Genomic DNA, 27,911 nt, shown 5'->3' with positions numbered 1-27,911 from the left:
AACTAAAACATAAACAACAGTATTATTTCTGGCAAGTTTAAATTTATTAATAATTATATATTCGTAGCTTCATTTTAACTACAGTTTATTACTTTTTATGAAGATGTTTTGATAACCTTTATTACTTTCAAACCTCAAATATACTTTATTTTTCAGAAAAACTATCAAAAACTAAATTGAAAAGTTAAAGTTATATATTGTTTTTAAGAAGTTACATTTCTTTCTTATATAGTCTTACATTATAGGCGTTTAATTTTTTTTTGATGTTTTTACATTTATCTTTAAATTTTTTTCTGCAACAAAATTAAATAGTAAGTGATTTACTATAAAAAAAACGAGATTTTCAGCACAATCGATTTAAAAGTTAGTTGGCAAACTTTCAAATGTTTTTCGAATGACATTGAAAGAACTTTGACAATTCTTGTTTTTTATCTCAGGTTAAACTTGACGAATTATTATTTTGCTAAAATAAAACTGTTTACTATTTTTGTGTATGTAATATAGATAAAATAAAGTCTTAGATGATACAAGTTTTAATGTCAAACATTTCTTTAAGATAAAATAAAAACTATTTGACTATTTGATCTAAGTTTAAGTACATATAAAATAACTTTTTTAGTTTTTTTTTTAAATAAAAAAGTCAAAAATATCAATTTAAAACTTTAAATTATTTAAAGTTGTATAACTTTAGTATTTAATTTTGTGATTTCTTTAGTTCTATTTTTACCATTACTACTAATTATTATTCGTCCTTTTTTTAATTTATACTAAATTACTAAAATACTTTATAATATAAAATGATATAAAAAATAAATTAAGTTGGTTTAAGATAAAGAAAATGTTGTTTAAACTCTTTGACAGTATTAAACACTTTACTTAATCTTTTTTTATTTTATGCTGTTAGTTATATCTGTGAAAAACAAAACTTAAAACTAGACTTCCATTTTTTTATTTTTAAAAGTCTGTAACAGTTTATTAAAAAAAAAAAAAAATTTAAGGGTATCAAAACACTCGTCATGTATTAAAAAAATTAAATAAAAACAGTCAAAATTTGAAAAAAGAACTGCTTACTGTTAAACTCGATTAAAATTAAACATTTTTGATTATGTTTTAAGAATAATAATTATGTTCCTAAAAACGTAATTTTCTTATACATTTATATCTTTTCTTAAAAGACATATTTTAACAATTTTTTAAGGCTATTTTGCATTTTTTAGATAAATTTAAACTAATTATGTTTGTTTCCCTAGAAATTTGTCTGTATCTTATTTTAATACGTTAGTGCTGTGAACAATCTTAATCTGTTTAACTATGTTACGTAGAACAAACCTGATTTTTCTAAAACATCAATTTCATCTATAGAAACTTCTGATAGGGGAAAAAAAACTTCAGAATTTTCAAAATCTGCATTGTTAACTTTTTCTTTTGGGCTAGCTTCTATCTAAATAAGCGAACATATCATTTTTAACAACAAAGTAATACGCATTTTCATACTTGTTTTGATTTAATTTACCTTACACGAATAATCGTGATTTAATACATCAGTTTTCTTATACCAAACTTTTATATTACAATAATAAACGTATAGAGAAAAAAACAGATAAACGATGAGTGTAAAAAATAAAATGTTATGTAAAGTTTGTACACGCGTCACAAGGATACTTCGGAAGTGATGGTTAACTTTTGGAGCAAACAAACTAAAAAAATCCCCAGGTTCAAGGGGAAATAAAGCGCTTTTGTGTTAGATTCAAAATCGAGCTCAACCAGGTAGCTGCTTTCCAAATTAAAAGCACTGCGGTTGATCAAAACAAGCCGAATTGGGTGATTGAAAAATTTTGATTCGACTAAGCCGTGCGAAAACTTTAATTATCAATAGTTGATTGCAGATATCTTTATCATTGCTGATATGTTAATGTCTTTTAAATTAGAATAAAGTAAAGAGCTTGTTTCATAAAATTAAATTATTTATACTTATTTATCATAAGCAACAAAAACATCTTGAGCACTAAGTGTGGAAAAATAAAACTTCAAAACTTTAAATGTTACAAAACTAAATGTTGAAGATTCATATCTCAACGTAACTTCTGAACTAGTTTATTTTTACATCAAATCAAAAAAGTTGTTACGTGTATAAAAGTCGCTAACAGCAAAAGTTCCATATGTTAAAATTATATTTTTATTTATTCTTAAAATTAATACAAAAACTTACCTCAGAAAAGCTGTTTCCAGATGAAGCTAAAAAATGCATTCTAGTTAAAAACTTTATAAACTTTTGATAATATTTTAGCAAAGAAGTATTATACGAACTTTGCATCTAGCTTTAAAAAAGTTTTTAACAATTTATCATTTGTAAACCGTCATGATATTATAAAATGGCATATAACTTTAATCGTTTGTCAAGTGTTAATATCATTGATGTTAGTTGTAAATAAAAAATGTTAATCACAAACAGATAGAAAAAGTATTTACGGTTGAAAATTGTAAACTTGTAAAGCTTTATGTAATAAAAAGTATTAAATTAAATTTTCTATGGTTTTAAAGTTAAATACTGAGCTACAGCAAATAAGCCTTTAAAAAATAAAGTTCCCGAAAAAACCTAAACAAACATAACTTAATTTTTCTAAAATTATAAAAAAGTACTGTATTTAAAAAAAAAACTTTTGTTGTTTAACTTTTTTGTACGAACAAGGAGAATAGAAAAGATGCATCAAAACACTTGTTTGGTTTTCAACATTTTATAAAAGACAATCAAAACTGTATAAAAAATATCTTAAGGAGATAAAAAGCTAAGTTAAAACTCACAAAGTCTGCTAAGTTTTTGAGATAATCTTCTTTTTAAACGCTTCATTTGAAAATTTTAGTAATTTTTATCTACATTTTATAAACGAACAGTTTTAAATTTATTTAGTCAAAATATTGATAAAAAACTAATTTTCAAAACTTAAAACACTTTTGTTTTGAAAGGTTAAAATCTGAAGATGTTAGAAAATGTGTAGTTTTTATACAAATAAAGCTTAAATGATTCCCTTTAGTTGTTGATATGTACGAGGATCGTTCAGAACAAGACATTCTGAAGTTTTATAACTTTCAATGCTTGATAATAAAACAATTAGATGAATCTTAAGAACTAATCGACAATCTTAAAAAATAAATATAAGTTATATCTACTTTAAGGTAAAACTGTAAGTAAACTTTTATGTCTACCAAGTATATATTTTTTATTTTATTTTTAGTCTTAAATATTATCTATAAACTTTTGATACGCTGTCAAAACAAGTAGCATAAAAAACTTTAATAAAAAAGTAGCTACTTAATATGTCTTTGCTATTTTCTAGTTTGTTTCTTTTTATTAAAACCTGTCAATTTTACAACGTTATTATAAATTAAACGCTAATTACAAGCTAAAGTTTGAAGGGTAAATGCTTTATTAGTTTTGGATAACTTTGTAAACGTTTTCAGTTTGAGTTTAAGTTTTTAAAACTTTTTCTTTTATCAAAAAGGGGTTTTTAAGGGTTTTCTAGTATCATAAACACTTTTACATTCTGTTGTTTTTTAAATCTGCTAGCAAATATCTAAAACGACACTATATCAATGTTTAAAAATGCACCTTACTTTTTCGGATTTGGTTCAAAATAACGCATACTAATTACAATAGTTGGCTTATTAGCAGTGAAGAATGCTACCCTGTGCGGCTAGTAAATTAATAAAGTTTTTAACTATTTTTCGTTTTTTTTTCTTCCTGAGCTAAAATGTAAGTTTGTTTATAGTACTTCTGTTTTTGTTTTCATTTTTATATAAACATCTCAAAGTATATTTAATAAGCTTTTCTAAAATATGACTCAATCACTCTAAGAGAAGTTTCAAGAATAAGTACAGCAGTTGTTTTTCTGCTTGAAATACAACTGCTTAAACATATAGCTGTATTTAAAGTCATTTGATAACTTAAAGCCATAATAACATAATTCAAAACATAGTTTTTCAACCGAAAACAGGTTTACCTATATCTTCTTAAAGTTTCAAATGTTCTAGTAATTTTTCAATATTGAAAAAAGAAGTTACAAAGTTTTATAGAAAATTTCTTATTTTTTTATTGAATTTTTTAATTCAATATCACAGACTAATTGTATTGAATGCACAAATTTTGAAAGCATTACGTTCGTCAAGCATACAATCATGAACTTTAAGTCAAGTTAAAGTTTACATTAGAAGAAATTTATTAGTTTTAAAACCACTAGGGAACGAATCTAACCTTTTATAATAAGTTGAGACTGTACTACATTTTAAAAAGATTTACCTTTATGTTGACGTAAATAAATCTGTGAAATTCCGTAATAAAAGTACTGAATATGTTTTAAGAAAAAAAATTATAATTTTTGTCATCTTATGGCTAATCCTTTGCTAGTTTAAAGGAACTAGCACGTGACCTAAACTATTTATTAAATTAATTTAAACTATACTTCTAGTATTTTTTAGATAAGTCTTTATGTAAACTTTGTTTGAAATCATTTTTCTAAATTTAATTTTTTTATAAAATATTCAAATACTGTAAGAAAATAAAGAGATGGTTAGGTTTTAAAATAGTTCAAAGAGTTTTACCTTTAACGGTTTCAGTTTAGTATGAAATTAAAAGATAAAAAGGCAGTTTTGTATAAACACTTATATTAAGCCACTTAATGAATCCTAAAGTACTTTTAAGTGCATTAAGCTTTATAGTAAAACGCTTAGTAATTGAAACACCACATTAATACTTATAACCATCAGTATAAAAAGAATAAACAAGTAGTTTATAACTTTTAGTCGAAATTGTATACGTGATACATTAAAACCATTTTTTTACAACTTTCATTTAGTAAGTTAAAAACCATTAATAACTTCATCAATACTGTTGAAGACTTTAACATGATTAACGTTAATTGATAAAGTAATATATTTTTTTATAACTTTATAATAAAAACTAAAAAATCTTATTTAAGTTTGTACAAAATTCTGAAACAAAACTTTACGCTTGATTAAAATACAAATGTTGTAGTTCGCGTTACTGTTTGCTAAACATGAATTTTAAACATTACATAAAATACACCTTGTCACGATTTTAGTATTTTATTTTGTTTTTTTCAAAGTTTTTAGTAGTGTTGAGCTTTAATATTAGAATTTTACTTGCCTTGAGTTTAATATATTTTGGTTTGAACTAAAAATGTAAAGACATATACTTTGCCACTAAGTAGTGCTAGTTTTTATGCATACTATTACTTGCAAACAAACTCTACCAAATACATTACGTTAAATTTTGCTTCATGTTGAACATACTATTTTTATGCTCTTAAGCATTTTTTTACTAACAATTTTCTGTTAAAGCTAAGCTATAAAAAAAGTTTTAACAATTTTCAAAGTCCTCAACAAACTTGCTGGTTAAGAAATAATCTAGTAGTGTTTAGCTTTTTCTTTTAAAACAAAACTTCCACAAACAAATTCAAAAAGTCTCTTGAAGCTTTTTAGCTGTCGAAAGTTTTCAAACAGAGTTTACCGTAATAAGTCACAGCTGAGTAAGTTCAAATTGTCAAACATCGTAATTTTCGCTGGCTAATTTGTTTCTCACAATACTCTACTTTCTGTCTCTCTCATGAGTAAAAATCTTGGTAGCACAACTTGCTTCTCCTAACCATGCTCAAGTTGCTCTTTGTTGCCCAGTAGCGGTTGTATATTTATAAGTTAAGCTTTAGATGATGTTTTAAGAAGAAACTGAAATATGTAGTTCTAAGAGGTTATTAAAACTTTAAATAAAGTAAAATAAGCTATCCTTTTCTATTGGTGCCGATTTAATTTTTATAAGCTGCTAAAAAATCAGCAAAGTTAAAATATCTAAAGTAAATAAATATTTATTAAAAGTAAGTTCACCTAATCTTGAAATTCTTTTGCTGATTTAAAAGTATAAAAACAAAGTTTTGATTACTTTAATTTATTATAAACAGTATTTTGTCTAAAAGACTTCTATTTGCTTAATTCTTTAAATACTAGTAAATTTATTTGATTTAAAATTATTAAAAGCAATTTAATATTTTTAGTTTAACTGAAAAACCATCGAATTATAAAAAAAGTTTTCAAGAGATAAAATAAAGTATTAACATTTTAAAAGTATATTATAAAATTTTAAATAGTTTACAACATTTTTCTGTTACATGAAAGTTTAAATTCGGGTAGTTCAGCTAAGAAATTATATAAAAAAAGTAATATCACAGATGTTCTTGCGCTAAAACTTTATTTCAACTAACGGCGTTTCACTGCTCTCAAATAAATTTAAGAACAGATCTACGGAGTCTATAAAATGTTAACACACATTAGAAAAAAAGCAGAAAAAAGCATGTATAATTATGTATAGTATTTATCTAGGTAGTAACTATAAATGGACTTTATGGTTTAAAAACAAAGTTTAATACTTTGTTTTTAAACCATAAAGTCCATTTATAGTTACTACCTAGATAAATACTATACATAATTATACATGCTTTTTTCTGCTTTTTTTCTAATGTGTGTTAACATTTTATAGACTCCGTAGATCTGTTCTTAAATTTATTTGAGAGCAGTGAAACGCCGTTAGTTGAAATAAAGTTTTAGCACAAGAACATCTGTGATATACATTCCGATAAGCTTAGCTTATCAGGATCTCCAGGATTTAACGCCTTATAACGTTACATCTTAAAAAAAGTAATATATATTTGAGAAAAACAAAAATACGTATGTAGGTCTTATTAATAGCTACAAGGATTATTTTGTTTTTGTAAAATTTTAAATACTAATGAAATGTTGTAAGTTTACTAAGAATTTCTATATTTCAAAACTTATTTTAACTATATCTATTTATTTTTTTGCAAAAAATATAAAATAACTTGTAGATATTAATAAGACCTACATGCATTTGATTTAGATGTACTGTAACTTTTGAGTTGTGGCCCCTTTAACTTTTTTAAATAATTTGAATTGTCGGAATCTAGATCGTCAGAATTTGAATAATCGTGCACCCACATGCTTTCTCGAGAGAAAAATTGTTTTTGTAGAACAGAAAAAAGCCTTATGTCGGCTAAAGTTAAATATCTTTTTGATATGATGGTTAAAAAAACTATTAAAGTTTTTATTAAAACAGAATTCTAATAGTTTATACTTTTTTCCATCTAATTAAACTTTCTCAAAATTATTAATAACCCTAATAGATTCATCGACAAATCATTATTGTTGAAAAACAAACTTATATCCGAATATTTCTGTAAATGTTTAATTCACAAACTAACTTGAAATTTCTACAAAAGCTAGTTAAAAAACGTTAGTCTTATTCATAACTAAAAGTTCTCTAATTTTTAAAGCTTATTTAGGGTTTCAATGACTAACACAGATATATATATATATTACCAGTTACTTTGGTTCTGAGTTGAAGTTATTTAAACCTTTTTAATCTCCCATATAAAAAATTGTTTTAACATTTTTTTCAATGCAATCAAAACAGTTTTGTATTTAGTTTTATATAGTCTAGCTAAGTTTAAGATAAAACTGTTAAGTAAAAACTTTAATAGTTTTAGTCATTTATATGGAAAAGTTTTGAGCAAGTTTTAATTTTCTTAAAAATTGAATGAGTGCTTAACTTCTGTTACAAAAATATATTTTTTTTATATACTCTAAATTGAGTTTTAAATGCTTCCATAACAAATTTAAAATCTTAAGATTTATGATTTCTTTTATTAGTAACAATTAATAGTATAAAAAATTAAAAAAAGTGTTTAGATATATTTTGAAATTTTTTTATGTTAAGGTGGAAAAATTTAATTTGGTCAAACTTACTATTCTAAAAATATTTGAAATATATATTTTTTTTAAGCAATATTGTAAGTTTAAGTACATTATAATATAACTAACGTTTTAGTCTAAAAATAAAACAGTCTAGTATTTTACTAAAAAAGATTCCTACTAAGCTCAACTATATTTTTATTTTAATGTAAACTTGTTCGAAAGGTTGATGAAAGTGATAGCCTCGTTGATGAGTGAAAAAAGTTGCAAAGTTTGCAAACAAAGACCTTAAATACAAACTTTACTTTATTTGTTAAATAATTATATTGAAAGCTAAGTCTGATCGAACTTTGCGTTTTAGTTTTTTATAGGTTATTGAAAATATTTAGATATTTTGTAAAAACTTTACAGTTTTATATATTTTTTTCGTTATTTGGTTTAATATATTGCCTTTAAGTTGTTTAAAAATTTTTATTTTAAGTCTGAATGAACATTACCTTTTATATTGTTAATTATAAAAAAAATTTAGATGTTTTATATGAGTATTTTATTTAATAAGATTTAAATAACCTCGTTATAATTTATCAAAATACTTGAAAAATTTTGTTTTCATTAAAAGTATTGTTGACTATTACTAGCTAACTAAGTGTTAATTTAAGGTATTAAATTTAAGGTAGCGAATACAAAAAATACTGTGGGTCTTAAATTTTGAAAAAAGTAGCCATAGTTGTTCAAAAAATGTAATGATATATACAGGTATGAGATATTTTTAAATATATTTTTTTAATACTTCATTAAAGATTTATTTAAACAAATTTAGTAATAATTTTTTTCTAAAAAAATAGCCTATTTCTTCATATAACCTTATGATTTTTATCTAAAGTTTTAAACTAAGGATTTTTTTTAACTTGACAATGTCAATCTGCAGCACCCCCTAACAAAAAGGCCACGCCACTGACAACTACCATTAGTAGCTTGAAGAACACTGGCTTGTTGTTTGTTTCGTTAATAAAATATATCTAATAGGTTTTGGAATTTTTTGTAAGTAATCTCAAGTAGTACTATTGCAGAGGTAATATAAAATTAATCAATTTTAACCCACTTGAATGTCAACTGATGTAGCATGACACCAGTAATTGTGGATTTTTATCGTTTATGGAAGACAAATGTTATGACATAAAAACTGTTTTTTATTTTGCAAAATAATTTGTGAAGCTTATTTAAGCAAGACATTTGAGATTTTAATAGTTTTAGTAGTTTTAAAAAATGATTCAAAGTTTAGCTTGTATGAGAGCTATTGTGTCTTTAAGTTGGGCTATTTACTTTTAGCTAAAAAAACTGACTTTTATAGTTAATTCTATGCTGAAAGTTTTATCAGAAAATCTATTAAAAATATACAATCTTGAAGCATTAGCCTAAATTATACTATTTCTCAATCCTTTTATATCTTATAAAATCTTTTTAAACACTTCTACTTAAAAACGCATAAAGAAACTGATGATAACTTCAAAAATAAAATTTTATTCTTGCTTATATAGTTAGCACATAAAATCAATTTATAAAACATAAATCTTATGCTTAGATATATTTAAGCTTTAACAAAGAGATGAGATATAATAGGATTTATTTTTGAATACTTACTTTTTTATTTTTTTTATAAAGAAATGATTTTATTAAATTTTGTTATAGTAAGCATTTTAAACTATATTTTACTGTAACAATAAAAACCCTATATTTTAAAGTTTAGATAACTAAAGCAATATTTTTTCTACAAATCATAGTTTCATGATAAACATGTTTTAAGTGCGTAATGTACCTTGGTTACTTGAAAGTAATAATAAATTTGCTTTGTATGACATCTAAAAGTTTTTAGTTTTTAAAACAACTTAGTAAAACTGAAATAGTACAGTTTCTTGTTTTGAAAATATAGGAAACAATAGAACACAATCATTTTTAAACTAATAGTGTTTTCACCACGCTTGTGATAGAATTTTACGGCATAACGAGTTCAGGCATGAAACGCTGTTTAGGCATGCACGCTGTTATAAGGAAACAGAAGTTTTACTTGAATCTCTTTTTTTTCTTATTCAAGTTTTTTGAGATTTTAATAAAACGCTGTTTAACTGTTAACGTTATAGTTTTAGGTATAAAACAAAACGGAGTTAAAACATTCACATATAGTAACTTTTAGTGTGTTCAGTCTTAGTTTAGCTATACTACATAAAATAAACAAAACAGTACTTAAATTTTGAGGCTTACTTACATTTTATGTTGTGAGACAAAACAAAAAAAAAATAATTTCAATTAACAATTAAAATAGAAACAAACTCAAAAGTTATGTAGAATTTAATTTAATCAAATTTAGATCCAAACTTCGAAGCTTATTGACTAAATCTGTGGTCTTCAAGGTAATTTATATCTATGCTCACTAAACTGAAATGAAAGATTTTTGCACCCCAAGCTTAAAATTTCCAAAAAATTTGCCAAAGATTTTTTTCTTGTATCAAAATCCTTACTTGCATCAGAAATTGTTTCTGCATCAGAGACTATTTGTTTCATCAAAAAATTGTTTTGCATAAAAAACTTTTTTCTTGCATTATAAACTCCAGAATATCTAGTGTAAGTTTCAAAATGAATTTCATTTGCCTAAAAATTTTTGTGCACACTGGTTGAAATTCTCCCACCAAATTGTTCAGTAGAGGCTCAATATTTTAAACAGATCTTATATAGTTTTTCCTATAAATGTTATTAATGTTTTTTGAATTGCATAGGACTATCCGGAACAATTTTATTAGTGGGGAAGCTTTTAAAGTCTATTAGAAACAATATAAGAAGTTAAAAAAGTTGTATGCTGAAACATAGTTTGTGATCAGAAAATTTGATTTTGCTTTTAGGCTTCTAGAATGCAAAACAGTATAATATTACCAATAGATCACTTTTCGATTTTAGCTACTATAAAAACAGTAAATTGTATACATACAATTATACAGCTTTGAGTTTAGTTTAAACTAATTGCTTAAAAGAATCAAGTACTTTTAAAAATATTTTTTTATTCTAGCTCATACAAATTTAGGTTCAAAAAATCCTCTAGTTTCAAAAAACGAGTGCACAACAATTCAAATTCTGTTAATTTTAGTGATTGTAAACTAAATATTTTATTAAACTTTTGTTTTATTAAAATTTTATATTATTGCAGTGTTATTTATTAAACTTACATGTGTAATGTTTTATACTACGTGTTATTTGCGTTAAAAAAATAAAACTTTATTAAGTATGGCTAATTTTATTAAATATATATTTTTTTTAGTTTTTTTTACGATAACAATATTATTAGTTAGAACTACACGAGCTTTTTTTTAATCTTATTATTTTTGGAGATAAAGTACCTTAAATTTTCTAAAATACTTAAACAGTCAATTTAAATGGCCAAGTAAACTTATAAACATATTTTTTTAGGATTGATATGTTTTTTAAATAAAACTAACGATGAAAACTTTCTGTTTTACTAGTTCCTACTACAGAAAAACGATTTTAATTCTTTAATTGATTCTTTCTCAAAACATTTGTTAAATAATAAGACTATTCTTAAATAACATAAAAATAAATCGCTCAAATACAGCAATAAATTGCGGGTTTAATTATAAAAGTGTAAACAAAATTTAATAAGTTGTTAAGTTATATAATTTAGAATCTTTTAATGAAGTATTTAAATCAAGACTTCAACGCTGAAATTCATCGTCTTTTAAAAAGTGGAGTGTATTTCTGTTTTTTTACTTTAAGTAACACAGTTTGCTTGCATTGATTTTCTACAATTCTCGACCAAAATCATTCATAAGTTAAAGTAATTTATAAATATTTCTAAGACTTCATTTATAACTATACAATGCATACTTGTACTACAAAATTACAAATCAAAAAAAATGTATATATTTCTATCAACAAAACAAAAACTAGTACGAATCACTATACATTTATAAGTTTAAAATTAAGGCTAAATGAACGTTGAGCCTGTTGAATTTAAACCCAAGCCTGCTAATTTAAACTTATTTGAACATCAAACAGGTTTTTTTATTTATGCAAACTTATAACTTTATGCAGATACTTGCTAAAAATAATTTATTTTCGTTGATAAGTACACGATTACATTTTCATACAACTAAAAAATATAACATAAACAATAAAGTTTTAAAAGCATTATTTTGTTATTTAATTTATATTTTTCAGAGATATTATAGTGTACCTGTATTTATCAAATTTTAAACTTAGACGCCAGAAAACTTTAATAAAAGTAAACTATGATTTGAAAATTATTTATCGCAACTTAACTTTTTGAGACAAATTACAATATACCATTTAACGGATATATAGTAAAATTTTGCTATATACGCGTCAGCTGATAATAAATCTTATCAGCAAAAATAAAGCGTTTAAAAGTCAGTCTGATTTGTATATTTGCTGGGTCAACAAAATAAATAAATTTAACTTTTTTTCTTCACTTATCCCTACGGTAGGAGTCTAAAATGCACGAAAGTTCACTTTTGCACGGCCTCAAGTTTGCACGGGAGTCACTTTAGCACGGGTTAAATTTTTTTTTTTTAAATTTAATTAATTATTTTTTTACAATCATTTTTACCCTTAACCATTAGCCTCTGTCAGTATTTTTTTTAACTTTTTTTTTGTTAATAATTTTTATTAGGTATATACATTTTTATATGTTTTTTTTCTATGACTGATACCCATAACCCTTTCTCGGTCGGTGACTTTTTTGTTTTTTTATTAGTTAATTTTTTTTTCTAGTTTTTTCTTCTAATATTTTTTTTAGTTATCTATTTATTTTACTATTACTATTACCCATAACCCTCGGTCTGTAACTTTTTTTTTATTAACTAATAATTTTTTATGTTTTTTTTTTACATTTTATTTATTTTTTTTACTCTCGTGCAAAATGTCTTTGTGCATATTTCTCCTGTTCCCTTATCCCTAACCCACCTCACCAAAAAATATTAAAAATTGATCAAGAAATAAAGTTTTAATAATAATAATTAAAATTTATTTAAGCACTGACGAGGTCTTTGACCGGAACTTAGTTTGTAAAATAAATTCTTGAAAGAACAAATTTATAATTAAAATTAACATGAAAAAATCTTTTTTGCTGGCTCAGCAATTATGCAAGTCAAATTGACATTTAAGTTTACTAGTCGTTACTAATGGGTAAATTCAAAAACCTGCAACTTATTTGCATAATTCTTTCAAACTTTATCCTCCTAAACCAAACATACAAGAAATAAACTTTAAAAAGTTTAATAATAAAATTTGCTGATTTAACTAATATGCATTTCAGTTGCAGGTGAGTCACAGAGTCAGTTTTGGTAATAAGTGGTTTTTTGGGGAGGAGAGATGGACTGACCAAACACTCCTCAGCTTGAGAAATTTGAATGTCTTATTCCCATGAGCGCAGGCCCAGTTTATTTATCAAACATTGACGCGAGCGTTTGCTTTATGCGTGCGATGACGTCACAAGAGCTCTCAGAGCGCATTTGTTTTGAGAGAATTTACGGAAATATCAAAATTGTGAGAGAACTTATGGAAATTTTAAAAACGTGAATTTAGTAAAAACTTTTTTAAATCACTGCAATTCTGCAACTTGTAAAAAGCATAGAATTTATATTTAAAGTTTAAAAACTATTTCTTATAAAATATCTTCAGATAATAAAATCAATTATCATATTATAAGAATAGTACTAAAATAATAAGAATTAAGAAGGAAAATTAATAATTCGAAATATTTTCACTTAAATAAAAAGGCAACACGTTTTGATCTACAATTTAAATAATATACCTATAAAAGTTAAATAATAAAATCTAAACAAGTTAAAATTGACTTTAAAAGTAAAACTTTCCTAAAACTCCTACAATAGATATATAAACAATATTTAAAAAGGTCGCTATAAATGTTTCTACTATAAAACTTAAAAATTAATTGTTTAAATATATTACCTAGAACAATAAACTATAAAATTAATTTAAACATTTTCTTAAACTTGACAACAAATCTTCAAGAATTTGGATTGAAGTAAAGGAAACTACCTGTAAAATAGTTTTATCTTAAATGAATAAAAAAACAATTAAATAAAAATAATTAAAAAAAAAAAAATTTTAAGCAGTATTAGAACCAATTAACCTTCATGCATTAAGAGATCGACATAATTATAAAGTACTGTTATTAAATATATTGTGATAGCGAAACTAACATTAAAACTTTCATCAAGAAACTTCGATAAACTTTTTGAGAAACTAGTAGCTTCTGGTGACTTGAAGTTCTCAACGATTATTTGCATGTAAAACAACGAACAAGCAATAAAATCAAACGACTTTTCGGATAAATGAGTAAGTTCTTTGTTACCTAGAAACAAGAAAGATATTAGTAAAGATCTATGTTGCATTCAACTAAAACTTGGTAAGTTTAAATGTAAAAAAAAGTCAAACAAGTTAAAAACAAAATTCACTTTATGATCTAAACAGAAATGTATGCGTATAAATTCATAATTAAATCTTATCTCAGAATTGAAACACTAATATATAGTTATTACAAAATATCAACTTTAAATAAACTTATTCACTTAATAACTAGATAGAAACTAACCCTTTTGTGCGGTGTTTATGAAAGTAGAAACTTTTCTTAACTGACTTTGTGCGTTTTCGATGCATTTGGATGTAAAACTTTTGTCTTCAGAAAAACTAGCAATGTTTTCCTAGAAATTAAGAGTTTAAAATATTATTAACCTGTACTACTAGTATCACAAATTATAAAGCAATACATTTTAAATAGGAGTAATTTAATTTTAGTGCTGTTTCTAATTATCAAAGTATCAAAACACTAGCTAGACCTTTTTTAGTTAGCTTTAATATAAAACTATTATGTAATAACTTAATTATTAAAAAAATATTAACTGAAAAAATATGTAATAGATAGTTAACAACCCTATGTAAATATCTTTTGTTGTTGATCTAAACTATTAAGAAATAAAAAATTTAAAATACGCTACGCTTGTAAAAAAAGTGAATTGAACTGAGTTTATAAATAGACATGAAATTAATATAAACTTTAATTTTTAATATGTTTATACTTTAACTGAGGTTCGACTTCAGAACTTTTTGGTGTATACTAAGAACAGTTGAGAAAAAAAAGGTTTAATGAAAGCTCAAGAATTACTTTTTAGGCTGTAACTATCCATTAATTTTTGAATTTTTATGAAAAACTAAAGTTATAAAGTTAAGTTCTTAAAAGTTGATAGAAAGGTTTAAGTTTTTTTTTTTTAAAAGCCTGTTACAGAAAAAAGTTATTTGTAGATTATACTATAATTTTAAATATCTTAATAATTATAGTGTTTTTCATACCTTTTACTTTTTTATGTTTAATATATATAGAAACTTACTTAAAAACTGATGACGATTTAAAAATTTTAAATTCAGGAAAACTTAATAATAGCAAGACTTTTAAAGATAAAAAAAATTCTATTGTTTATTAAAAATAGTGATCTTATACTTTTTATGTACTTATAATTTTGTTATTTTTGATAAATTTCGCTTAATAAAAATCAGATGTTTTTATTTTGCTTAACTGATTAAGTGAGAAGACCACAAATATTTTGTTAAATAATAATAGCAAGACTAAAAACATTAACTTTTACAATCATTGAAAATATTGTTCATATAATAAATATAAATGGACTTTAATTTTTGACTAGTTATTTTATTAAATTACTTTTTAAAAAATCGAAAATTTATTATTGGTTTTAAATTTAAAACCCTAATTGTTATCTGAAAACTAAATTGGTTTATGGCAATAAAATTCAGGTATTAAAAAACTAATCGCAAATAACAACAGTCATAAATGTAGTAATCTCAATAATTTTCAACATCGGAAATAAATAAAAAAGCTATAAAAACTTTACAAACCTTGATAAAACTTCCTAATATGCTGGCAACATTCCATTTTTCAATGTACAAATTGAAGTTTTGCTCCTCGAATAATTTGTCACTAAAAATATTTAAATATGATAAAAAACGAACATTTTAAAGTAAAAAAGTGTATATATACATATAAAACAAGTTTAGCTTGAATATAATCCAAATGGTTTAAAAACAAGTTACCTAGTATAAAACTTTGAGCAATTAATTATTACTCAAGCATTAACACTCATATAACTTATAAATTATTTGAACAAACCTCAAATTTGGAACATTTAGAAGAAAGAAACTTTGGAACAAGTTAGTCAAAATACCAGAGGAAAATATGCATTTGCTTTCAGTTAGGAAGTTTAAGAAGATCTGAAATTAAAAACTAGTAATCAATCCAAAAACAAAAACGTTAAAAACCAACATCATAGAAGTTAAACTAGCTTCAGTCGTAAAAGACAAGAAAGATTTTTACGCTTAAATGAATTTTTTCAAAATATTACTTGCAAAGCGAAGTCAGGATAGGGGACATTTTCACAGCGAGTGAGCTTGCAAACTGCGAGACAAACTTGCTTGCGAATTTCCACGTTCTCATCATTCAGCAAGTAGATGTAAGATGTAATCAATTTGCTGTATATAGTCGCCTGGATAGAAAAATTGTTGAATGGTTGTTTTAAATAAAATATAAGTGTTTTTCAGATTAAACTTCTTTAAAAACAGTAAAAAAATTATTCTAATATCAATTAAAAAAAAAATTTTCTTTTAAATCTGAGTTATGTTTTTTGTTTTTAAATTTGATTAAAAATTGATAGTTTTCTAACTAAGTTTAATTTAGACTGTTTTATTTTTGTTATAACTTTTTTTTGTTTATAGCTATTCAAATCATTTTTAATTTTAGTTTCATTTATAAATAATTTGAAAAGTTTATTGCTTTAAAAAAACAAATAGTTTAATTCTTAATCTTCTGATTTTATTACGGATAATCAATAAGTTTTTACACAGTTTTTCCTACTTTGTTTGCTACATTACTTTAACTGAAGCCAATACGAATTTGACCTGTTGCTCTTACTCTAATTATCTATAAAACACAAGCTAAAACAATCAAAAATTTCAGAGCTTTTGTTCTAAGCAACAAAATTGAAAAGCGGCCACTAGTACTGATGAAAACAAAATAACACGAAAAGTTGTAACAAAAATCAACTGACCAGTCCATGTTCAGAAGCTGCACTGACCTCCCGATGAGCTTCAAACGCGGAACACAAGTTCTCCATTGAAACCGCCACGCTCATCCTGATGCAGTCCGCCGCCCCGTCGAACGCCGGATCTTCGAGCGCCACTTCGCAAAAACGCTCCAACGCCTTCAAGTCCCCGCTTCTCCTGCGCGCCAGCGAAAGCGCTTCCACCCGGCTCGCTCGCAAGCTCAAGCAGCCTCGGCGCTCGTCGGCGTTGCCGACAACGTGCTGCGCGTGGGAATCTGACGCGAGTTCGCTGTACTTGACGAACAGCTTGTTGCACTTGGCCCGCACCGCGTTGGAGCGGGAAAGGTTCGGAGAATTTTGGAACATCGTGCGGATCGTTTTCTCGAGCTCTTCGGTCGCTTCCAGTTCGTGTTCCAGTAGAAAGTCCAGCTGGGCTTCGAAGGCGGAAACGTTGTCCAGGGGCAAGAAGTCCATGCCAACGGGCAGTTTGTTCATCCAGTACACAGCTGACTTTATGTATTTGTTTGCACCGGCCTAACAAATGCGTATAACTTTATTAAATATTTTATGTGATTACTACACAAAAACCTTTGAGTAAAAAAAAACAAGTAGGAAGAAGTAGTTTTTTTTTTGTAGAATATTGGTTGCAAATGGCATATATTATACTCTTGATACAAACATTCAAGTATAAAAGCTTTTGGTACGAAAGATTGAAATAATTACTTTTTAAGAAGCAAAGAATAAAGAACTTAAGAAGAAACTAACATAATTCGTATTTATACTTTGAACAGAAGTGCTAATTTTTGTTATAAAATCCTTGGAAAACTCAGGTTTCGGACAGAGTTTCAAAACATCCAAATACAGATTGGCAGTGAAGGAGCACGGATTTGAAGACAGGTCTGCGAGGTTTTCAAGCTTCCACAGCAAGCTGGCAAGTTTGTTCACACGCGCTTCGATTTCGTTTGTTTCTTCTAATGAAGCGAGCAGCAGACTGGTAAAATGTAGATAACCGTGCAGCTGGTTCTGTGAAAGACCTTTGAAACCTATGAATAAATATTTCCAGTTTTATTATAAACACCTTTAAAGCATTTGATAAGTTGTGCAAGCTGTAAATCTAGTGTTGGAAAAAAATTAAGTTTTAGAAATCTGAGCAATCATTTGGCTATTTATTATAAACCAAACTAAAAAAATTAATTTTTATCGACTATTTATACTATTAATGTAGCTAACTATCTTCCTTAAATTATAAACGTATAAACAAACCGTTTTCATGAACCGCATTGAAGTAATCCGAGCAAATTTCGAACGACTTCTCGGCCGAGTTGAGGGACAGGCAGCATTTGGCAGCGATGACCCGGATCGAGTGTGACCTGCTCCCCGACAACAAGCCGAGCATCTTCTCCTTGACGACGCCCAGCTCCTCTCCACCCTCCACGCCCACATAGATTCCCGCGCTCCTCTTCAGCCGGCGCAGTATCGACAACAAGGGAAAAACCCGCGGGTCGTTCTCGTCGCCGGACAGCACGGATTTGGCGAGGGTGAGCGCTAGGGGGAACCTGGTGAAAAATTCCCCGGCAGTGAGACAGCTTCCACCGCCCACCCCCTCCTCCACGTGCTTCTGGCCGAGCATGCGGGCGGAGACGGCGCCCAGCAGGTGAGTGGCGGCGTTTCTCACCACCCACACCTCGCTCTTCAGGCACCAGAGGGCGGTACTGAGCGCATTTTCGAGCACACGAGCGTGGTCGAGCTTGGGGCCGAGGAAGGAGTCAAACAGAAGGGATTTTATGGCGTAGAGGGCGTCGACCTGCGGCAGGTCTGCCGTCTCGTCGGCATCTTTCCCGTCATTTTCGCAGGTGGCCACTTTAGTCAGCCTCTCCACGCACTCGTGCGTCTCGCTCATACTGCCCTGCTTCTTCACGTGCGCTGCTAGCACCGCTTTCACCAGCAGGGGGTTTCCCGCCGCCCTTCTCGTGATGGTGGCGCCTGCCACCGGCTTCGATCCGACCTCGGCCGCCTCCAGCGTTGAAACCGCCTCGTCGAGCAGCTGTAGGGGCGCACCGAAGCAACGCGCCGACAGCGCGCAGAGGTACTTGACCATCGAGTCGTAGGTGGACTCTATGGCGCCGCGGTGGCGGCAAAAGCACAGAACTGAGTAGAAGTTCTTGCACGCCTTCCTCACCTGATCGTCGCTCCTGACCGTGATCTCGCTCAACAAAGACTCGGACTCGGCGTACAAGTTGGCACCGTCGCGCACCGACAGCCACCCACAAGCCAGCACCACCTCGTGGTCGTCCGTCAGTAATGTCTCTCGATCCTTCCGGTCGTCCAGCACCATCCTGTTGATGCGCGCAGTGATCTCCTCGAAGTCAGCCGAACCGACGTAGCCGTTCTGAGCCTTGCAGCTGAAGACGTTGTCCAGGAAGAAGGTTATAAAGTCGAGCGCGATTTGAGAGGCGGCTTCTACGAGCTCAACGCTTTCAGCGGTTGCGTAGAAGTTTTTGATTTTTCTGGTTTCGCCAATCATGAGCGACAGGGCGCGCAACTTTCCGAACGGGCTGTTTTCGCGCGCCGTTTTCAGCAGATTGAATTCCAAACTTTGCCTCGAGTCTTCCAGCTGCTTCAAAACGTCTTTCATCAGTTCGAGCGCGGAAACTTCGTTTTTGTTCTTCAAATGAAAATGCACCATGCAGCTGCAGAACAACGCGCCCAGTTCCGCTTTCTGCTGCTTCACCGAGCTCAACAGCAGCGAAGAGAGAGAAGTCATCTGATCGAGGCAGTAATGGTGGAGGAATTTTGGCGCGAAGTTGATGAGGATGTCGGCGGCTATGAGCCTTACTTCGCCGACGTCGTCTTGCATGCAGCAAAGCAGCTGATTGGCCATCCTTTTGTTCATCACAATCAAGTTCTCCTGTGAAATATTGAGAATCAGTTATCATAAAATTCATGTGAAACTTGCTAAAAAGACAGAGTAAAAAAGTTTGGATTTTTTTTCTGTCTTCACTGTTAACAACACTGCTATATTTATAGGTAAGTTGGATTTGAAACTTCTTACATACTAACATTATTTTTGTTATTTTCCTCACAGACTTGTGTAGATGCGAACTTGTTCATCAGAAGCTTCAGCAAGGAGAGTGATGTTATTTTGCGCTGGTAAGACGCTGCTCCAAATAAATTTGTAAACACAAGCTGCTTCAGCCATTCGATGAAAGAGTAGTTGAGTGCCTTGCGTTTTTCATCTGCCTGGAATTTTCAAACTTAATTATTAAAGATTTGAACTTAAAAATAGATCATAGCTTACTTTAATTTAAAGATTGCAAGTAATTTCTATATTGTTGGTTCGTTAGTTTAAAACTTATACAGCTATGTCTTCAATTTCACTTTTTTTTGTAAATTACTAACAACTTACGTTTTTGTTCTTAGCTTTGAAAAACAGGCATCTGTGAGCTCTTTCAATGGCGGCCCGCATGCACTGGTACAATTCGATTCTGAAAAGCGGGTTGTCCGAGTGCAGGTTGAGCGGCAGATGCTGCTTGATTATCTCGACCTCGTCCGGTCCTAGCGCCTCTTCCGGGCCCCTGCCCCTGCAAACTATTGCCAAGGCGACCGCGCGCGACTGGTCGTCCCGGCAACCGAGCGACGCCGCGACGATCTTCCACATGGTGTCGCAATCTTCACCCGGCTGAGGGATGGGCAGGTGCTTCATCGTTCTGACTCGTGATTGCACGGGGTACTGGTGCGTGGCGACGAAGGACCTGAATATTTCGTCGCGGTAAAACTCCGCGGCGGGCGCCACCCAGTACCTGTACACTTCGCGCCTTATCGTTTCGTTGTCGTTAACTACGGCCTGGTGAATGGCGGGGCGGATGTACGTCTCCCAGAAGAAGGCCTTCTCCTCCCTGTGGTTCTCGTGCACCGACCTGACCAGCTCCACGAAGCACTTGGAGGTGGCGGGCGCCAGGTTGTTGTTTTCCAGGCACGCCACCGTCTCCGTCAAGAAATCGGGTTTCAGCTCGAAGAACTTTGCGGCGTCGACTCCGCGCAGGAGGACGGCGAGGAGGCGGTACTTGCCGCGCTCGTACACCGGCTCGTCGACCAGCCGGCCGAGCACGTTCCACTTGAACGAGTTTCGTCCGCTTGGCGGCGCCGCCGAGTCGGCCTGCGCCATCAGCTTCATTATTTTGCTTACGTGCTGGCTGACCTGTGAATACGTGCGGAGTTTACTAAAAAAAATAACTACAAATGTCAAATATAAGTATAAGACATACTAGTTTTTACATGAAATATTTCTACTTTAACAGGCGTTGGCCAAATAAACTACTAACTTTCTTGAATTAATTTTGAGGTTTAAAAATACTAAGCTGACCTGATTGCAATCCCAGTATTTGTACAGAAGTTTCATCGACTTGTCAACCAATTGTGGGTATTGTTTATGAAAATCAATGCGTTTCTTCTTTGTCAGCTGCAAAACATTGCTCCACCAAATTTCAAGCGCTGCAAAAAACATATATCAAAACATTTTAAAAGTATAAAAAACTATGATTTCAACTATTTGCAACTTTGTTTAAATGTTTTATATATATATCATATTTTATAGAACAGTTTTTAAATCTAGGTCCTTAATTTAAACTTTTTTAAAAGATACTCATCAAGAAAAACTCTACAAATAAAAACTGATAATAAACCTATTGATACATTGTTTTTGTGTTACTGCTTTAGAACAAATATGTATGTTGTATATGTGTGAAAGTGAATAAATAAAAATGTAAAAAAATATATGCTCTGTAGCAACGGTTAAGTCAACGACAAATGAAGCTTGTACATTGAATAAAAACATAGCTAGGTTGAATCACCTTTGATCATTAACATATGTCTTGATAAATTAATCATAAAATTGTATTAAAACTGAATGTACTAATCTTCTTTAAATAAAGGGGGTTGTAAAAAAGTAATAAAAGCTGATACATCTACAGATAAAATAAACTTGCCAAATAAAAAAACAAAAATTTGAACTCTATAAATAAGTTTTAAAAATACACATTACAAGCTCTTCAAAAACTGTCTAGCCCAAGCGTTATCACTAATTTTGACGAAACCTTGGAAAGATCTGTGCTGGCACGAGTCTTCCACGCACGAGCAGAGGTAGCACACGTCGAAGCAGGTGACGAGCGCGTCGGCGAAATGGTCGTACGCGGTGTCGAGGGCGGCGGTGAAGCAGCTCAGCACGCCTCTCACCGCCCACATGGCCGAGTTCGATTGGCTGCAGATCCAACCGATTTCGCCTGATGATATGGTCATGCCGGGAAATATCTGCAAAAGTCGAGTTTAAATAGATGTTTCGACTTCATCTTCTTTGATTAAATTATTTTTAGTTGTATAAGAAATGTCTTCGATTATTTTTTGAATTGAGAAGCACAGTTTAATAAAACTCTAAAAAAATCACAACACAGATAAAGTTTTTGAACTTTTTTTATAACTAGAGATATATTAAAATCATCCTCATAAAAATAACTGCATAAAAATTACTGAAATAAAAATATTACTTTTTCATTTTCAAAGATTTCTCCGTTTTGAGCAAACTTTAAAACTTTCAGAAATGTTTTAGATCCGCTTTTATCGGATTGACCGAATAAAGAAAACAAGAATCCAATGCAATTGGCAAGAGAAAGTGGTAGAAGACCATTTCTATCCTGAAAAAAAAAGTTTAACACAAACTATTTTAACAAATCTAGTTAATAGATAGATCAAATCAACAGGAAGTTCAGAAATAGTTTCACAAAAAAAAACTTTTAATTTATACTAATTTATGTTTGCCAAGTTAATTTCATTTAAAAGCTAAAATAGCTATATTGTACATAGAAAGTAACTTTAGAATAAAGCTCATTATATTAACTTTATTTATGTCATGAATGAAAAATGTACCACTTAAGGTTTTGTTCTTAGGTAAACTTATAATAATTACTAAATTTAATAAGATTATAAAAGACTATTTACAGTAAATTTTGATTAGTTCCAAATTTTATTGATAAAAGACTTTCTTTGTACATTTCCAATAAAAAAACTGCTACTATTTTTAATTGAGATTCGCTACAACTCATATTTTCATAAACTTATCTACGGTTCAAAATGGTACCGAATTTTTAATAAAAACTCACTGTTTACATACCAATGTTTGAACTAAAAGCATGAGCATTTTATTTTCAAATCATACAAAATAAAATTGTTTTGAATACTGCCTATAAAAGTAAAAAACATACATGTTTGTTTTTAAAGCTTTATGTATCTAACCAAAAGAATACTGAAAACATGTAAAAAAAGTATATATTTCAGTTACAACACAATAGCTTACATCTGTTAGCGAGAGGAGTTTCAGAAAGAAAACAAAAGTACTTTTGACGTGTTTGTGGATATCAAGTTCTTCATCTTCTTTTGATAACAGCAGCTTCCTATGTTTTTGTATAATCTAAAACAAATAAAATGTTTTATTGTATCATTTCAATAAAATCATAACCACAGCAAATAACTTGAGTTACTTTATAGGTTAAGAAGAAAATCTATTTAGAATGCTAGTTTGTTTACTAAATATAAATCATAAGACAAACAAATTAGAATTTTGAAGAAAAAACTTATAAAAACTTACATCACAGTAAAGTTTAAGAGTTTCTAACAAACACTCATAACTGGGATTTTTAAGCGAAAGGAAGAGAACGTGTTTAAAAACAATCCCAAACTTTCAATCAACAAAGTTAAATTTCCAATTGAATAACAGAAATTGAAACTTTTATTCAGCGTCGAAACTTTTGATAATTCTGACATTGAAGGCTCTGTACGAACGTTTTTATATAAGTATAGTTACTACTCGAAAATTAAGAACTTCGATATAAAAAATTATCAAACTTATGAGTATAAATGTTCAAATAACTTGATGTATTAAATTTTTAACCATTAAACAAAAGTATTAATTTTGAATTGTTTTGATTAAGATGAGTTTTACACTAGTTGAAATTTTAATTAAGATTTCATCAAAATTACAACAAGTTCTTAAATAGCAGATATTAAAATAGATACAAAACATTTAAACCTAAATTAATTTCAACAATATCTCAAAATTTAACAATGTCTAACTCACATGGTTGCCACTGATCAAGCTGAGAAAAATTTCCTGACTTTTCCTGACTTTTTACCAAAATTTTCCTGACTTTTCTAAATAAAACTCTTAAATTAAACTTATTCTAAAAACATAATCTAACACTTAAAACTATATAAAGCTTTCAATCTAATTTTAATACAGGTTAAAAACAACAGTTTTTTGCTGAATTCTATCATCAAACTTCCAGTACATCACTTAAACCTTCTGTGTATGATTGATGTTTGTAATAAACAGCTCTATCAACAAAATACTTGTATTATTACCTTATAAACACAGATTGTCTGAAAAAAGACACAATTTTTTAGCATTTCCTAGCATAAATGTATCTAGATAAACAAACGACATATAAGGAACTTTTACAATTTAAACCTTGAATTAATAACGAACTTTCACAAATAAAATCTTAAAACAATAACAAATTTTAACAGTTATAACCTTTTAAACTATTTAATATAAAATCCTTAAATTAAAAATCAACTAAAAAAAAAAATACTTAAGTAACTGTAAAAAAAGACATAAAAAAATAAACAATATATCTGTTGTATAAAATATTTCCTCTTATCATTTAGTATAAAATTTGTAACAAATAAATATACTCTTATTTACTAAAAAAACTTCAGTTACTCTACAAATAATACAAATAATAAGTAAACTTAATCTTGGCATATACCTCTCTTAAAACTTATTTTATAAATTTAAAAACCTTTGAAACAATTATAAAGAGGTAAAGTATACACATTAACTTGTTACATAAAATACTAAACTAACTGCTTAGTTATAAAGAACTTAATTACTTACTTAAAAAAAACACTTAGATTCTAGAATTATGCTAGATATATCACAGTTTCACTATGGAAGTGTCCTTGCTACAGATCATCAATACTAAAAAGCTTACAAAATCAGCTTGTTCATGTATAGTACTTGTTCAATATGTTAATAGAAAATTTTTGCAGTTTTATAAAGGATATTTTACTAATTTATACTAGATGAAGGCATTGGAAATAAAATTAAATATTTTTGTAAATTTTAGGAAAATTTTGGAATTTTTTTCTGACTTTATAGGATTTTTAATTAATTTTTTTATCATTTGAAGACTTTAGGAAACAAGGAATTTTGTAAATTTAAACTGACAAAATCTGACTTTTTTTAAATTGTATCAAATTTCCTGACTTTTCCTGACTTTTTTTTAAAACCCCCCATTTTTCCTGACTTTTCCTGACTTTTGTCATTTTTTAAAAATTTTCCTGACTTTTCCTGATTTCCTGACTTTTCCTGACCGAGTGGCAACCCTGAACTCATAGAGTTTTTACAAAATATACTTTTTTGACTATAAGTTTGATTTAAAAACAAATTGAGGTTACTATTTTATTGAAGGAGAACAAACACACCTTTTGGTAGCTTTTTCAAAAAGTATATTTATTAAAAGTCTATTACAAGTTAGTTAGCGATTTTTGCAGAAGCAAATCTAAAAAAAATCATAAAAAGATTATCATAATATCATTTAAATACTTGTTCGAAAAAAACTACTGATTTACTTTTAACAACATTTTTTTTTCTTTTAATATTTTTTCATAACTTAAACAGAACAATCTAAATTAGATTACTTTAGCAAAATATTTGCAAACAAAATATTTGCAAACTATTGAGTAAGAATTTAATAGACACAAAAACATTTTAGACTTTCTCTTAAAATTACTTTAAATTAGGTTTTTAGTAGTTAGAAAAAATTTATAGATCCAATAATATTGTAGTTTTTTATATACTAAACAAAACAAAAACATCATTTTACAAAACAAAAAATAAGTGTTTAACAGAACATGCTTTTAATTTTTATTTAGCTATCTATATAAAATAACTAACTTTCTAAGAGAATGTTTGTGATACGCAATACGAAAGCATCTTGAAAATCCTTTTTTGTTTCTTCGTTCCACTTTTTTGAAATCTGGTACAAAAAAATTATAACAATTAAAAACTTGTGTTTTAAATAGTTTGAAAAAATTACATTTACTGTTGTTAAACTTTAAATATTGGAAGAAAAATATATGTTTATTTGTACTATAACAACTAAGCATATTTAAAGTTACTTTTAAAGTAATTTTAGTCTTGTTTTGAATATGAAAGAATATTTTGAAGCTTTAAATAACAAAAAGTCATTAACACGTACAAAAAACCATTCAGCTTTGAATAAATAAAACTAAAATTCTATAAAAACTAAATAAAAACTAGTTTACTGTAATATAAATTGTTTGTTATTAAGTTTATTTTTGTCTGAGTTAATTTTTAAGATAATTTAATAAACTGCTAAACAATAGATATAAATTGTAAGTTTTATGTTCAAAAAACTAAAAAATTAATAAAACATTTTGAAGTTCATCTCTATCTAAGGCTAAAACAATTAATTAAATTCAAGCTTACTTTAGAAATAATTAGTGATCTTTTTCGACAATCATTTTCGATCGATTCATAAATATATTTTATAAATTTTTCACAATAATCGTTTTTTCTTTCACTGTTCAAAATATTTAGACATTGTTTTTCAAAACTCGGGCTTTGCAATTTTGTCATTTTTTCTGTATTTCTTTTTCTATAAAATAACTTTTATTAGAATAGTCTACTAAAGTTTAGGACTTGAATAAATAAATACTTTAAAGTATGTATGGGGAATGTAACTTTACAAAAGTGGGTCTTCAAACATTTAATGTGGACTTTAGTTAGCATAAGTATGCATGGTTGCCACAGGATATTTCAAAAAAAAACATATAATAAAAAAATTCCCATACTTGGTTAGTTAACAACTTTGTAAATATCTGCTAGAATTCACTACTAGCTGTTTGTATGAATTATAAAAATTAGTATTTATACACTTAAATTCTTATATACCTCAATGGTATGAATTATTGATACATATTTTATTTTTTTATCACTTATGATAGCAGTTTGTTATTTATGTTCCTGTAATAGATTTTGTAAACAATATAAAGAAAGTTTTAAGTGTCTCTTATGATAGTTTTGAAACTTACACTAGATATTCTGGAGTTGCTGAAGAAGAGCAAAAAAAAACATCTTAGGTGTTTTTTGTGGTAGTGTTAAAACTTACACTAGATATTTTGGAGTTGCTGATAAAGAGCAAAAAGAAAAGGTCTTAGGTGTTTTTTATTGTAGTTTTTGAGTAATCTTGGTACAAGGGAGCCATAGTTTTTTTTATTTCTTTAAAGGGGGCCACGTAATAAAAATTTTAGGAAACCCTGCTCTAAAAGCATCCAATAGTTGTTATTTCCAATAACATGTTAACCTGAAAGTTATTTAAATCAAACTTGTTTACTTTTAGCTAAATATGTAGGATAATCTTTTTGTATCAGTTTTAATATTTTTTAAATTTTCCTTCATGACTTTTTGCACTTTTAGTTTTCATATAGTAATGATAATGAACTTTTTAACAGTGTTACAACACTAAAAACTCGTCTACAGCTAACTTTGAGGATATATGAGGGTCAAGCACTTTTTTACAAATGATCTCTTTTAAAAACTAATAATTTAGATCTAGCAGTTGCATTTTTAAAAAACTTTTAAATTTTATATAAGCTTTTGAGGCATAAGGTTATTGTAAAAGAGTTCAATAGGCTATTTATAGAAGAGCGAATTAAAGATAAAAATACTACTTCATTCCATCTTCTACTATACATGGTTGCCACTGATCAAGCTGAGAAAAATTTCCTGACTTTACCTGACTTTTCACCAAATTTTTCCTGACTTTTCTAAATCATACTCTTAAATTAAACTTATTCTAAAATACATAATCTAACACTTGAAACTATATAAAGCTTTCAATCTAA

The 27,911-nt window shown here is 28.3% G+C and overlaps 1 protein-coding gene and 1 long non-coding RNA gene across 2 annotated transcripts; both read right to left on the bottom strand.

Moving 5' to 3' along the window:
- Positions 1 to 1,329: 1,329 nt before the first annotated feature.
- Positions 1,330 to 2,873, bottom strand: LOC145848495 (uncharacterized; the record flags this gene model as incomplete). Its single annotated transcript, XR_014371996.1, has 3 exons — positions 2,803 to 2,873; positions 2,210 to 2,235; positions 1,330 to 1,441 (listed from the first exon to the last, which is right to left on the bottom strand). It is a non-coding gene; the product is annotated as an uncharacterized LOC145848495 (long non-coding RNA).
- A 13,350-nt stretch (positions 2,874 to 16,223) lies between these two features.
- Positions 16,224 to 22,226, bottom strand: LOC145848494 (tRNA (32-2'-O)-methyltransferase regulator THADA-like). Its single transcript, XM_082953923.1, has 8 exons — positions 22,025 to 22,226; positions 21,295 to 21,422; positions 20,338 to 21,129; positions 19,992 to 20,171; positions 18,195 to 19,839; positions 17,697 to 17,974; positions 16,938 to 17,465; positions 16,224 to 16,376 (listed from the first exon to the last, which is right to left on the bottom strand). The coding sequence occupies exons 1-8, from the start codon at positions 22,224 to 22,226 to the stop codon at positions 16,224 to 16,226; spliced, it is 3,906 nt and encodes a 1,301-aa protein (XP_082810049.1).
- Between the last annotated feature and the right edge of the window lie 5,685 nt (positions 22,227 to 27,911).

This window comes from Thalia democratica, unplaced genomic scaffold (genome assembly GCF_965202585.1).
Source record: "Thalia democratica unplaced genomic scaffold, ktThaDemo2.hap1.1 HAP1_SCAFFOLD_1466, whole genome shotgun sequence".
NCBI classification, from domain to species: domain Eukaryota; kingdom Metazoa; phylum Chordata; class Thaliacea; order Salpida; family Salpidae; genus Thalia; species Thalia democratica.
The sequence above is the reverse complement of the archived record's forward strand: the minus strand, read 5'-3'. Positions and strand labels throughout refer to the sequence as shown.